Below are 14,171 nucleotides of genomic sequence, written 5' to 3' on the forward strand. Positions count from 1 at the left end.
GCGTTTAAAGTTGCTCGTCGGACTGTAAACAATTACACGCCGACGGATGAGGAATTCTAGCCCCGGATATCCGGCACTACCGGTGCCCCGGATATATCGTCCCCATAGGTAGGTCGTTGTCATAGCATACGTTTCGAGATTGGTGTTCCATGAAATACTATTTATGCAATTAAATGAACCAAACAGCAAGTTAAGATTTTGACTTCGTTAATGGAATAATGTTACAACTTAAGACATTCCCATACCCTTTGTTTCACAGTCAGTCAACGCCTGCCCTCTGATGGACAAAACGAGAACTGCTGGCAGTATATATTTTTTGGCCAGATTACATACGAGGTGAACTTCGGTTAAACTCTAAAAACATATAACTACACATTAAAGACGAAAATACAACAGCAACGCCGCTGTTTTTAAAGTATTGATTTTATTCATATAATAAAGCTATATATTAAAAACATTCCCGAACGCCGGCAGAAAGGAAACTCTGATCGATGCCTCGTTTACGCACAGACCCAATAGTATCCAGCTGCAGCCCCGGAGAACAACACCCTGGCGAGCGAGCGAGAGAGAGAGACGTTTTTCCTTTTGCACAATTCCTGACATTTCTTAGGCCAAATATTGCATTTTTATTTTTCAATTATGCATTAGTTTCATTGCAATTTCAAAGGAAAAATCTATAATTGACTTAATAAACATATTGAAATCTATTGTGATTAATTCAGGCCTCCCTTGATCTTGACGTTAGACAAGTTCTCTATTGAAACTGAAAGCGACAAAGTTCTCAGTAGGAACAAGTGCAGCACTTCACATGGTTCCACAGTCACAGAGCTGCCATACGAAGAGGAGAGACAAGGAGGCAGTCTGCAGGTCCACAGAGACACAGGGCTGGTGTATAGGACAGGGCCACCTCCCCCAGTCTATAGGACAGGGCCACCTCCCCCAGTCTATAGGACAGGGCCACCGCCCCCAGTCTATAGGACAGGGCCACCGCCCCCAGTCTATAGGAGAGGGCCCGGTCTACAGGAAAGGGCCCACAGGGCCCGGTCGGCCCCTCCTTGGCCCCTGGGGGTCAGCGGGACAGCAACGGGAGGTGAGTGGAGCTCATGATGAGGCTGGAGTCCAAGTTCAGATTATCTGGGATGGGGAGGAGCCATGAGGGTTAGGGATGTATAGAGTATACAGTATCTATACATTATACTGTATCTATACACACTATATAGAACAAAATATCTATCTATATATCTATATCTAGTTACTGAGCATGTATTAAAGTTGAATAAAATGCAAACCTTTAACAGATGTAATAGCATGCTACCAGCTAGCTATTGGTGCGTTCGTGCTCCCCCCGCACGAGTTGCAAAGTGGGACACCTCCCAGCTGCCTGGTGACCTTTCACCGAGGCACTCCCCCTTTGTGTCCGTCCCACTCCGAGAGTCCACCGTGTCAAACCGTACGACTCCACAAACAAAGATGGCTGCGCCCGTAATGAGATGTATTTTCTTTGTATTTGTACCACGTTGGTAGTTTTACTGTCAATTTTAAATGCTCTTACACACTATATTGCATTGCTGCTTAAGTCGTCGTGTAGCGACGCCCACAAAGACAAACAGGAACGCTTGCAGTGCTACAAGACAGGAAATGACGTCACAAGAGCAACAGGCGCGGGTGGTGTACGATGCATCTGAAACGCTACTAGCTTACACACCACTACCCTCCATGTGACAGCGCGCTACTAGCTTACACACCACTACCCTCCATGTAACAGCGCGCTACTAGCTTACACACCACTACCCTCCATGTAACAGCGCGCTACTAGCTTACACACCACTACCCTCCATGTGACAGCGCGCTACTAGCTTACACACCACTACCCTCCATGTAACAGCGCGCTACTAGCTTACACACCACTACCCTCCATGTACCAGCACGCTACTAGCTTACACACCACTACCCTCCATGTAACAGCACGCTACTAGCTTACACACCACTACCCTCCATGTGACAGCGCGCTACTAGCTTACACACCACTACCCTCCATGTAACAGCGCGCTACTAGCTTACACACCACTACCCTCCATGTGACAGCACGCTACTAGCTTACACACCACTACCCTCCATGTGACAGCGCGCTACTAGCTTACACACCACTACCCTCCATGTGACAGCGCGCTACTAGCTTACACACCACTACCCTCCATGTACCAGCACGCTACTAGCTTACACACCACTACCCTCCATGTAACAGCACGCTACTAGCTTACACACCACTACCCTCCATGTAACAGCACGCTACTAGCTTACACACCACTACCCTCCATGTAACAGCGCGCTACTAGCTTACACACCACTACCCTCCATGTAACAGCGCGCTACTAGCTTACACACCACTACCCTCCATGTAACAGCGCGCTACTAGCTTACACACCACTACCCTCCATGTAACAGCGCGCTACTAGCTTACACACCACTACCCTCCATGTGTACTGTAACACTAGCTACTACTAGCTTACACACCACTACCCTCCATGTGTACTGTAACACTAGCTACTACTAGCTTACACACCACTACCCTCCATGTGTACTGTAATGCCGCTTTTCCACTGCATGGTACCAGCTCGACACGACTCGACTCGACTCAGCTCGCCTTTTTTGCGTTTCCACCGCGAAAACATGGTATCTGGTACCTGAAGTGGCTGCTTTTTCTAGTACCGCCTCGCTCTAGGTTCCAAGCGGCTGAGCCGATGCTAAAAGGTGACGTCGGCAGACGGCCGGCCACTGATTGGCCAGAGAGTCTGACGAAGTCACGAGAGCGACATGGCCACCATGCTGGTAACAGCCATAGCAGCGCCGCAGCCAACATATTCCACTTCTTCAACATGCCAGCTAATAATACGAACACGAATACCATCGCATCGATGTTCTCCATTGTTGTTATGTGGGTTCTGTCCATGTGTGGGTTACGTAGGTGTTGTTTGCGTCGCGTACAAAAATACGTCACGGCCCTTTCGCGCAGCCGACCCCGCCCACGTCCCGGAGGTACTATTTGCGGTGGAAAAGGACCCGCGCTGCTACCGTGTCGAGTCGTGTCGTGTCGAGTCGAGCTACATGTGCGGTGGAAAAGCGGCATAACACTAGCTACTACTAGCTTACACACCACTACCCTCCATGTAACAGCATGCTACTAGCGTACACACCACTATCCTCCATGTGTACTGTAACACTAGCTACTACTAGCTTACACACCACTACCCTCCATGCAACAGCGCGCTACTAGCTTACACACCACTACCCTCCATGTAACAGCGCGCTACTAGCTTACACACCACTACCCTCCATGTAACAGCGCGCTACTAGCTTACACACCACTACCCTCCATGTGTACTGTAACACTAGCTACTACTAGCTTACACACCACTACCCTCCATGTGTACTGTAACACTAGCTACTACTAGCTTACACAGCACTACCCTCCATGTGTACTGTAACACTAGCTACTACTAGCTTACACACCACTACCCTCCATGTAACAGCACGCTACTAGCGTACACACCACTACCCTCCATGTGTACTTTAACACTAGCTATTACTAGCTTACACACCACTACCCTCCATGTGTACTGTAACACTAGCTACTACTAGCTTACACACCACTACCCTCCATGTGTACTGTAACACTAGCTACTACTAGCTTACACACCACTACCCTCCATGTGTACTGTAACACTAGCTACTACTAGCTTACACACCACTACCCTCCATGTGTACTGTAACACTAGCTACTACTAGCTTACACACCACTACCCTCCATGTGTACTGTAACACTAGCTACTACTAGCTTACACACCAATACCTCCATGTGTACTGTAACACTAGCTACTACTAGCTTACACACCAATACCTCCATGTGTACTGTAACACTAGCTACTACTAGCTTACACACCACTACCCTCCATGTGTACTGTAACACTAGCTACTACCAGCTTACACACCAATACCTCCATGTGTACTGTAACACTAGCTACTACTAGCTTACACACCAATACCTCCATGTGTACTGTAACACTAGCTACTACCAGCTTACAGACCTTGATCAAAGTTGTTGAGTTTCTTGGGGCCGGGGCCCTGTCCGGGCCCCTCCAGGTCCACCAGGTCACTGGTCACGTCCGAGTCGTTCAGCGCACTGAGGGTGACGTCTGGGACACAACGGGGGGGCAAGATCAGAGAGGGAGGAGGGAGGGGGGTGGAGAAGGAGGGAGGGAGGAGGGAGGAGGAGGAGGGAGGGGGAGGAGGAGGAGGGGGGAGCAGGGAGGAGGAGGAGGAGGAGGAGGAGGAGGAGGAGGGGGGAGCAGGGAGGAGGAGGAGGGAGGGGGAGGAGGGAGGAGGAGGAGGAGGAGGGGGGAGGAGGAGGAGGAGGAGGAGGGGGGAGCAGGGAGGAGGAGGAGGGGGAGGAGGAGAGAGGAGGGGGGAGCAGGGAGGAGGAGGAGGGAGGGGGAGGAGGAGGAGGGAGGAGGAAGGGAGGAGGAGGAGGGAGGGGCAGGGAGGAGGAGGAGGAGGGGGGAGCAGGGAGGAGGAGGGAGGAGGAGGAGGGAGGGGGAGGAGGAGGAGGAGGAGAGAGGAGGAGGAGGGAGGGAGGGGGAGGAGGGAGGGGGAGGAGGAGGAGGGAGGGAGGGAGGGAGGGGGAGGAGGAGGAGGGAGGAGGGGGGAGAGAGGAGCAGCGGAGGGGGGAGAGAGGAGCAGCCTAACGACTAACTGTCCTCAAGGTCCTTCTCCAGGTATTAGTGCACATGAAGTATTAAGAAATAAATGAATGAATATATAAATGAATGTAGAAATAATTAAATAACTGTCCTCACTGTCGACCTCCACAAAATACCAAAGAGAGGGTCCCACCAACCCCCCCGCTGAGCCTCCTGTTGATCTGCAAGTACCAGCTCCTTATGGTGGAGCCGCTTCAGGAAGGATCTGTACCAGCTCCTTATGGTGGAGCCGCTTCAGGAAGGATCTGTACCAGCTCCTTATGGTGGAGCCGCTTCAGGAAGGATCTGTACCAGCTCCTTATGGTGGAGCCGCTTCAGGAAGGATCTGTACCAGCTCCTTATGGTGGAGCCGCTTCAGGAAGGATCTGTACCAGCTCCTTATGGTAGAGCCGCTTCAGGAAGGATCTGTACCAGCTCCTTATGGTGGAGCCGCTTCAGGAAGGATCTGTACCAGCTCCTTATGGTGGAGCCGCTTCAGGAAGGATCTGTACCAGCTCCTTATGGTGGAGCCGCTTCAGGAAGGATCTGTACCAGCTCTTTATGGTGGAGCCGCTTCAGGATTGGTCCTTCAGACTGAGCTGAGGGTGTGATATGAGTAGCGTGTTGTGCTCCACTCACCGGCCGTCTTCTGTTTCTTCACGCTGGGCTGGGCGGAGGGGGGGTCCCGGAGCGCCGACAGACCGGTCTGGGGGGGCCCCCCGGGGCTGGCCTTCTTCACAGCCTTCCTGCTGCCGTCGCTGAACACCGGCCCGTCTCCGTGAGCCTTCCTCTTCACCGTGGTTTTGACCGGAGCGCTGCAGCATAACGACAGTCAGGGTTAACCCCCCCCACAGGAGTCACGGTTAACCCCCCCCACCTCCCACAGGAGTCAGGGTTAACCCCCCCTGAGTGTCTCTACACTCAGCCTCTGCTACACCTACGGGTGGTGTCTCTACACTCAGCCCCCGCTACACCTACGGGTGGTGTCTCTACACTCAGCCCCCGCTACACCTACGGGTGGTGTCTCTACACTCAGCCCCTGCTACACCTACGGGTGGTGTCTCTACACTCAGCCCCTGCTACACCTACGGGTGGTGCCTCTAAACAATCAGCAGCCGTGGAGTAGCAACCTTTAGTAGAGGAACCCCAAGGGAAGAGGAGTATGTCCCACCATGACACCTTCTCCACTGGGTGACCACCACACTGGGACCAGGCTATAAGCCTGGTCCCATCGTGGTGGTCTAGGGCTGGACATATAGACCAGTATGCGGGTCCAGGGTGGAGGTACCTTGCAGGACTGGCGTCTGCGACCGGGTGCAGCTGCATGGTGAGCTCCCCTAGCTTGGTGAAGGCAGCGCCGGCAGCTGAGAAGATCTCCCCCACCTGGAACCACGGCGGACATTATTGCGTATGTACAGGAATATATATATATATATATATATATATATATATATATATATATATACACACACACACTGTATATATAGAACTGTCTAAGGATGGGGTCGCCTGCTGCTTTTCTGAGGTTTCTCATAGGGAGAATTAGGAGGCTAGTTGTGGGTAATCGATCAGCCTAATTACATGGACCTTTCATTAAATAAAAATGTATGGAATACTTTGAAACAACTAATCGATAGTAATAAAAAAAACATGACAGCCATATTGGACTTACTTTTGTTGAGGCTGAAGTCATTTTCCGTATTGCCAAACTGGGGAGACGGGAGAGATACCAGAGAGAGAGAGGGGGGAGCGAGACAGACTGGAGAAAGAGACAGACCGGAGAAGGATACCAGAGAGAGGGACCAGAGAGAAAGAGACAGACCGGAGAAGGATACCAGAGAGAGGGACCAGAGAGAAAGAGACAGACCGGAGAAGGATACCAGAGAGAGGGACCGGAGAGAGATACAGAGACAGACAAGAGAGAGAGAGAGACGGGGGAGACAGACCGGAGAGAGAGAGAGAGAGAGAAACAGACCAGAGAGATACCAGAGAGGTGGTCTTAACGAGGACAACAGAGGGCTAGCTCCATGCTAATTCTCCTTCCATTGCTAATTCTCTCACAAGAGACTCGATATCAGAATCCTCGAAAACAGAAACCCCCGACTCAATGGGGTTCACCTGGCTGGTGGGGTTATCCTGGTTGACGTGGTTAACCTGGTGTCGTTAAGCTGGGTGATGTAGTTAACCTGTATCTTACGCAGACACAAACAGACAACAATGCGCGTCACGTAACCCCACCGGATCCAGAAGTCTTCTTCTTCTTCTTCTTCTTCTTCTTCTTCTTCAGTTTCCGGCGGTTTGGACGCTGTCCAGCGTATTACTGCCCTCCACAGGTCCGATGTTTAACTAAATGTTTACATGATAGTCCTGTACTATGCAGGAACTGCTAAACAGTTTATGGTTATCACAGTGCCCAAACAAGGAAAAAACTGAAAAAGCCTGACCTCCAAGTCCCATGACCAACAGTCTACCAAATAGTGCATGTCTTTCCGTCCTATACTTTCACACAAACATGTTTTACTGTCTCAGAACTCCCACATTCACGTAAACCAGACACAAGTTTTCCTACAATAAATAAAAAGTGACCCAGCCTCAATCTATACAGTTTAACTGAGGCCCTACGGGACTGAAAAGTGCAGGTACATCTTTTTTTTTACTTGAGATTGTAAAGAGAAATAGCCTAGTGTCTACCCCTGTTTTATTTTTCCCACCCTCTCTGCCATTCCTTCGTTAAGCCTTCTTTAATTATTTCTCTCAGTTCCAGTCTCCTCCAGGATATATGAACATCTACCTCTCTACTCAAACTCCTTTTTTGCAATCTGATCCACCTGCTCATTCCCCCCAACCCCAGCGTGTCCCGGAACCCAGCAAAAGGATATGTTAGACCTAAACCCAATTCTAAAAAACACAGTTAGAATGTCAGTAATTATATCAGGTCGAGCCTTAGATTTCCCCCCTTTTATGGCTTCCAGAGCAGCTGCAGAGTCAGAACAGATGATCTAGGTGTGGTTTCTTCAATCCCCCTTAAAGCCCATATAGGATTGCCGTTAACTCAGATGTGAAAACAGAGCTCCCGTTAGAGATGCGCCGGCCAATCTTCACCCCAAGCTGCTCCACATGCATCCAAAACCCAGCTCTCCCACTAACTGGGTCTCTAGATCCATCCGTAAAAATAATCAAAGTACTGTCTCTGATTGAGTTTAGATTTAGTTTATGTTCTGCTATTTTTGGAGTTACCAGCTTCTTATCTTTTTCCTGTAGAAAGACCATTTTAATGTTCAGCTCGGGCAGCACCCAATATGGCATAGGTAGCCAGCTTGTATGTTCCGCTACACTAACCTGTTCCAAACCCAGCCGCACAGCCCACTGATTTATATTTACAAAAAATGTTTTATACTTATTGGCTCCGTCAGACTCTTGTAACAGGCACCTTGCTGGAAAAGTTTGATGACACCCACTTAGTTTTACCCAGTACTGCAACCCTAACTTAATGCGCCTTAACCATAAGGGCATTTCTCCCATTTCAATAAGCAAGACTCGGACTGGGGAAGTTCTGAAGGCCCCACAGCAAAGCCTCAAAGCCCTGGCCTGCAGCACATCTAGCCCTGCCAGAACAGACTTAGACGCAGACCCATACACAAAGCACCCATAGTCAAGAGAAGATCTGATCATGGCCTGGAAAATTAGAAGCATTGTCTCCCTGTCAGCCCCCACTCACAGCCAGCTACACTTCTGATAACATTCAAAAAAAAATCACACTTCAACAAAAAATGTTCTGTTCTGAATCTGCTTTAAAATAAATAAAATTAGAAACTGGTTTCCACTCGGTGGACGCTGGTCCTCACTCCAGTACAGGCTGACCTGTACTGGTTTCCACCCAGTGGTCGCTGGTCCGCCATCATGGCGGCTCTGTGGTCAACGGTCCGTTCAGCGGTAGCACAGGTCCATCGGCAGCACTCATCGCTGGCTTGACTTTTTTTATTCATGATGGCATTTAAAAGCACTGCAACACTCACAATCTACAAACTTTTCTTTAACTTGTGGCTTCTACAGGAGAATATACCATTGTTTCACAATATAACGGCTCATGGTATACTTTTGATGTCTACGACATTATGGCTTTTGAAAGAAAACTTATATGGAGAAAATGAATGAGAATTTCAGTTCCGGAACCATACTGCTGTCTTTCTCACAGAATACCAACCTATTGTTAACCTCATAGCGTTATTAATAAGGCATATTTTATGGTTCATCTTGTATTTAGTATTAAAGTTAGTGATTAGACAGTGAATTTAAAGTGTATTAAAATTAGTGAAAAGACAGTGTAGTTAAAGTTTGTGAAAAGACTAGTTGTACTTAAAGTTAGTGATAAGAGAGTGAAGTTAAAATTAGCGATAAGACTAGAATTTATATAGAACTGATGCCATGGTTAGCTTACATGGCTAATGCTAACCCTGTGACTCATCCGTTGGCGTACGTCACTATACCATGGTTAGCTTGCATGGCTAATGCTAACCATGTGAATCAGCCGTTGCTGTACGTCATCATACCATGGTTAGCTTACATGGCTAGTGCTAACCCTGTGACTCATCCGTTGGTGGACGTCACTATACCATGGTTTGCTTGCATGGCTAATGCTAACCATGTGAATCATCCGTTGGTGTACGTCACTATACCATGGTTAGCTTTCATGGCTAATGCTAACCATGTGAATCAGTCGTTGCTGTACGTCACTATACCAGGGTTAGCTTGCATGGCTAATGCTAACCATGTGAATCAGCCGTTGCTGTACGTCTATACCAGGGTTAGCTTGCATGGCTAATGCTAACCATGTGAATCAGCCTTTGCTGTACGTCACTATACCAGGGTTAGCTTGCATGGCTAATGCTAACCCTGTGAATCATCCGTTGGTGTACGTCACTTTGTCCCGAGCTCTGTGGACAGACACCGGCGACATTTCCACGTCTTTGCGCCTCATCTCCTCTCTGATGGGTTCGTCCCGCGCAGCACCGGCTCGGCCCATCGCGCTGCGCTGCCATAGCGACCCCGCCTGCGGCCCGGCACCTTCGCTGGTCGCCTGGCAACAGGGCACAGTGGCCTGGCAGCAGGGCGCGGCGGCCTTGTCCTTGGTGAGGAAGTAGAGCAGGGCGTTTAGCCAGGCGTTGAAGGAGGCCAGCGGACGCGTGATCTTGTAGCACATGGACACCGCAGTCATGGTGTGGCAGGGCACCCCTCGGGTCACCTTCAGCAGCAGGAAGAGCGTCCGCGTGACGTGGAAGGGGAAGAAACATAGAGCGAACAGCAGGGTGATGGTGACGATGGTCCTGATGGACTTACGTCTGCGGCGGGCATATGGGGAGTGGGCTCCCAACGAGAGGGAATAGCCCGGCTCTCTTTTGAAGACATCTTTCCTGGCGTCGCTGCCCCCGGTTCTGTCCTCTGCGTCGCCACCAGGGATGAATCCGGTTAGTTCCAGTCCTCCACCTCGACAGGCGTCCTCCCCGTCCCCCGCCCTCGGGGCCGGCGGGCGGGGGCCCAGGCTCCTGAAGATGGTGACGACCACGTGGGAGTAGCACCAGGCGATGATAGAGAACGGCAGGAAGAAGCCCAGCAGGTGGAGGACGATTGCGTAGGGGACGTAGTCATGGAACTCCTCGTCGATTGCATCGTCCCAACAGTTCTGGTATCCCTGGGTGGCGTCATGGCTGCCGTTCATCAGCGATGGTTCCAGGGTGACCGCGCTGGGGTCTCCAGTCCCGACTCCGCCCAGCCGCGTGACGTAACCGCTCTGGGCGAATCGGAATATAGGGCAGGTGAGAGCAAACACCACAGCCCAGATGAGGACGCAGGTCCACTTCACCGCCCTCTCGGTCTCCAGCATCACGGTCCTCATGGGGTGGCATATGCCAAGGTAGCGGTGCACGGAGATGCAGGTGAGGAAGAAGATGGAGCCGTAGAGGTTGAAGTAGAACAGGAAGCGCACCAGGCGGCACATGAAGTCCCCGAACACCCAGCGGTCCCGCATCACGTAGCTGGCCACCAGGAAGGGCAGCGACAGGCCGTACATGAAGTCGGTGGAGGCCAGGTTTACCATGTAGATCAGAGACGCGTTCCAGCGCTTCTTCCTCCTGAAGGAGCGGTAGAGGACTACCGCGTTGAGCGAGATGCTGAAGACGAAGGTGAAGATGTAGCAGATGGGGAGGAATATGTACTTGTAGGATTCATCGATGCTGCAAGAGGCGTTGGGATGGGGAAGAGGAAAGGAGGGGGCGGAGGTGTTCAGGAGGGGTCCTGGCAGGCTGTAGCGGCTCTCAGTATCCATGGTGAGGAGCTCCGTGGCGGGCGTGGCCGTGGGGGGCTGGGAGGCTCTGCGGTCGTGGAAGCTCATCCTCTGACACTGAGGATGGGGTCTGGAAGCCTTGTCGATTTATGAGGATAAAACCATCTTCAACTTCTCACCTGGGAGGGGATGCAACACAAAGACTTTTAACAAATCATCAACCATGGGAATTGATTAACTGGCCATGGTAGTACAATTTCTCTTTAAACACACTAGTACACCCTGCTGTGTCATACATCTAGGGCTAGGCTCTGTCATGTATCGAGGGTCCGGGCCAGGCTCTCATGTATCGAGGGTCAGGGCTCTGTCATGTATCGGGGGTCATGGCTCTGTCATGTATCGAGGGTCAGGGCTCTGTCATGTATCGGGGGTCATGGCTCTGTCATGTATCGAGGGTCAGGGCTCTGTCATGTATCGAGGGTCAGGGCTCTGTCATGTATCGAGGGTCATGGCTCCGTCATGTATCGAGGGTCAGGGCTCGGTCATGTATCGAGGGTCAGGGCTCTGTCATGTATCGAGGGTCATGGCTCTGTCATGTATCGAGGGTCATGGCTCTGTCATGTATCGAGGGTCATGGCTCTGTCATGTATCGAGGGTCATGGCTCTGTCATGTATCGAGGGTCAGGGCTCTGTCATGTATCGAGGGTCATGGCTCTGTCATGTATCGAGGGTCAGGGCTCTGTCATGTATCGAGGGTCATGGCTCTGTCATGTATCGAGGGTCAGGGCTCTGTCATGTATCGAGGGTCATGGCTCTGTCATGTATCGAGGGTCATGGCTCTGTCATGTATCGAGGGTCAGGGCTCTGTCATGTATCGAGGGTCAGGGCTCTGTCATGTATCGAGGGTCAGGGCTCTGTCATGTATCGAGGGTCAGGGCTCTGTCATGTATCGAGGGTCAGGGCTCTGTCATGTATCGAGGGTCAGGGCTCTGTCATGTATCGAGGGTCATGGCTCTGTCATGTATCGAGGGTCATGGCTCTGTCATGTATCGAGGGTCATGGCTCTGTCATGTATCGAGGGTCATGGCTCTGTCATGTATCGAGGGTCAGGGCTCTGTCTGTAAGGCTGCATGTTGCTGAATCAGTCTCCCCAGCCCATTACCTCAGCAATGAGTAACTGCACTTACCCCCGTTTGCTCTGTGCATATCTCTCTTTTTCTCAACACACACAACCACACACGCAAGTGCACACACTCACATGCAAGCAGGACGCACGCACACACATGCACGTACACAAACACAGGCACACGCGCACATTCAATCATCCAGTGTCCAGTCATCTGAGCGTGATCGCTGCTCTTTGCTCCCACCTCTCAGTTAGAATGTGCCGACCTGTTTCCTCTGCTGCCTAATGGGTTGTGAAAGAGGCCATTGGAACACTTGGAGGGGATATAACCTGACCATGTCCAAGGTAACAGGGTGACCACGGACTCATCAGACCAAAGAGTATCCATTATGTCTTCAAGCATTTGTTTTCGTATTACCGGTTGAATATCAGGACATTAATTGAGCTCTAAAGAAGGAATCGGACGAAACATCAAACATAAGCTCAACTCATGTGTTGTACTGAACATCTGCAATGTTGTAATTAACATGTGTAGTGTTTTAATTAACATGTGTAGTGTTGTAATTAACATGTGTAGTATATCCCCCCTCAGCCTCCCCTCTCAGCCTCTCCTCTCAGTCTCCCCTCTCAGCCTCCCCTCTCAGCCTCTCCTCTCAGCCTCCCCTCTCAGCCTCTCAGCCTCCCCTCAGCCTCTCCTCTCAGTCTCCCCTCTCAGCCTCTCCTCTCAGCCTCTCCTCTCAGTCTCCCCTCTCAGCCTCTCAGCCTCCCCTCTCAGCCTCTCAGTCTCTCAGCCTCCCCTCTCAGCCTCCCCTCTCAGCCTCTCCTCTCAGCCTCTCCTCTCAGCCTCCCCTCTCAGCCTCTCAGCCTCCCCTCTCAGCCTCTCAGTCTCTCAGCCTCCCCTCTCAGTCTCCCCTCTCAGCCTCTCCTCTCAGCCTCTCCTCTCAGTCTCCCCTCTCAGCCTCCCCTCTCAGCCTCTCAGCCTCCCCTCTCAGCCTCTCAGTCTCTCAGCCTCCCCTCTCAGCCTCCCCTCTCAGCCTCTCCTCTCAGCCTCTCCTCTCAGTCTCCCCTCTCAGCCTCTCCTCTCAGCCTCCCCTCTCAGCCTCCCCTCTCAGCCTCTCAGTCTCTCAGCCTTTCAGCCTCCCCTCTCAGCCTCTCCTCTCAGCCTCTCCTCTCAGCCTCTCAGTCTCTCAGTCTCTCAGCCTCTCCTCTCAGTCTCCCCTCTCAGCCTCTCCTCTCATTCTCCCCCCTCAGCCTCCCCTCTCAGCCTCTCCTCTCAGTCTCCCCTCTCAGCCTCCCCTCTCAGTCTCCCCTCTCAGCCTCTCAGCCTCTCAGCCTCACCTCCATGGCTCCATGTCTTCTGTCCGTTGGTCCAGAAGCCATCAGCCATCGTGAGAATAGATTAGGTCCCACTTAAAAAGTTGACCACTAATAATGATATTATAATAATCATTTCCTCACGATAATAAAAGCTGTGGAGTCGATGTAAAGGCTCCCAGCTCCTCCAGGAGGCGAGCGGTTAGTGATCCCTTCTGCTCTGTTTCAATCGGCCAGGCAGAGGCCCCTCGTCTCCATGGCAACTCCTCAATCCCCAACCGTCCCTCCAAGTCGTCCCACTCCCTCCCTCCCTCCCTGTCTCCTTCCCCCCTCTCCCTCCCTCCCTCCCTCCCTCCCTCCCTCCCTCCCTCCCTCCCTGTCTCCTTCCCTCCCTCCCTCCCTCCCTCCCTCCCTCCCTCCCTCCCTGTCTCCTTCCCTCCCCCCTCTCCCTCCCTCCCTCCCTCCCTCCCTCCCTGTCTCCTTCCCCCCTCTCCCTCCCTCCCTCCCTCCCTGTCTCCTTCCCCCCTCTCCCTCCCTCCCTCCCTCCCTTCCTCCCTGTCTCCTTCCCTCCCTCCCTCCCTCCCTCCCTCCCTCCCTCCCTCCCTCCCTCCCTCCCTCCCTCCCTGTCTCCTTCCCTCCCCCCTCTCCCTCCCTCCCTCCCTGTCTCCTTCCCCCCTCTCCCTCCCTCCCTCCCTCCCTGTCTCCTTCCCCCCTC

General features: G+C 51.9%; 2 protein-coding genes across 3 annotated transcripts; both read right to left on the reverse strand.

Annotated features, from left to right (window-relative positions):
* Positions 1–405: 405 nt before the first annotated feature.
* Positions 406–7,002, reverse strand: LOC115529971 (chromatin complexes subunit BAP18). 2 transcript variants are annotated; one of them, XR_003973673.1, is made up of 6 exons: positions 6,409–7,002; positions 6,025–6,119; positions 5,376–5,551; positions 4,086–4,193; positions 989–1,134; positions 406–934 (listed from the first exon to the last, which is right to left on the reverse strand). XR_003973673.1 is itself a non-coding variant. In XM_030339127.1 (5 exons), exons 1-5 carry the CDS (start codon positions 6,427–6,429, stop codon positions 1,070–1,072), a joined length of 465 nt encoding a protein of 154 aa, XP_030194987.1. In that variant the 5' UTR covers positions 6,430–7,002; the 3' UTR covers positions 406–1,069. The 2 variants fall into 2 exon arrangements, 1 of the variants encoding a protein (XP_030194987.1); XM_030339127.1 differs by having other exon boundaries at positions 406–1,134.
* Positions 7,003–8,698: 1,696 nt separating this feature from the next.
* Positions 8,699–13,730, reverse strand: LOC115529724 (P2Y purinoceptor 3). Its single transcript, XM_030338699.1, has 2 exons — positions 13,481–13,730; positions 8,699–11,195 (listed from the first exon to the last, which is right to left on the reverse strand). Exon 2 carries the CDS (start codon positions 11,122–11,124, stop codon positions 9,637–9,639), a length of 1,488 nt encoding a protein of 495 aa, XP_030194559.1. The 5' UTR covers positions 11,125–11,195; positions 13,481–13,730; the 3' UTR covers positions 8,699–9,636.
* Positions 13,731–14,171: the final 441 nt, after the last annotated feature.

Source organism: Gadus morhua, chromosome 17 (assembly GCF_902167405.1).
Source record: "Gadus morhua chromosome 17, gadMor3.0, whole genome shotgun sequence".
Taxonomy (NCBI): domain Eukaryota; kingdom Metazoa; phylum Chordata; class Actinopteri; order Gadiformes; family Gadidae; genus Gadus; species Gadus morhua.

Excerpts from the sequence above, each read along its gene's own strand:
- LOC115529971 (XM_030339127.1), bottom strand. The coding sequence starts at position 6,429 with ATGACTTCAGCCTCAACAAAA. Across the intron at positions 6,120-6,408 it reads TGACTTCAGCCTCAACAAAA|GTGGGGGAGATCTTCTCAGC; the intron begins GTAAGTCCAATA and ends CCGTGGTTCCAG. Across the intron at positions 1,135-4,085 it reads ACTCAACAACTTTGATCAAG|ATAATCTGAACTTGGACTCC; the intron begins GTCTGTAAGCTG and ends TCCCCATCCCAG.
- LOC115529724 (XM_030338699.1), bottom strand. The coding sequence starts at position 11,124 with ATGAGCTTCCACGACCGCAGAGCCTCCCAGCCCCCCACGGCCACGCCC.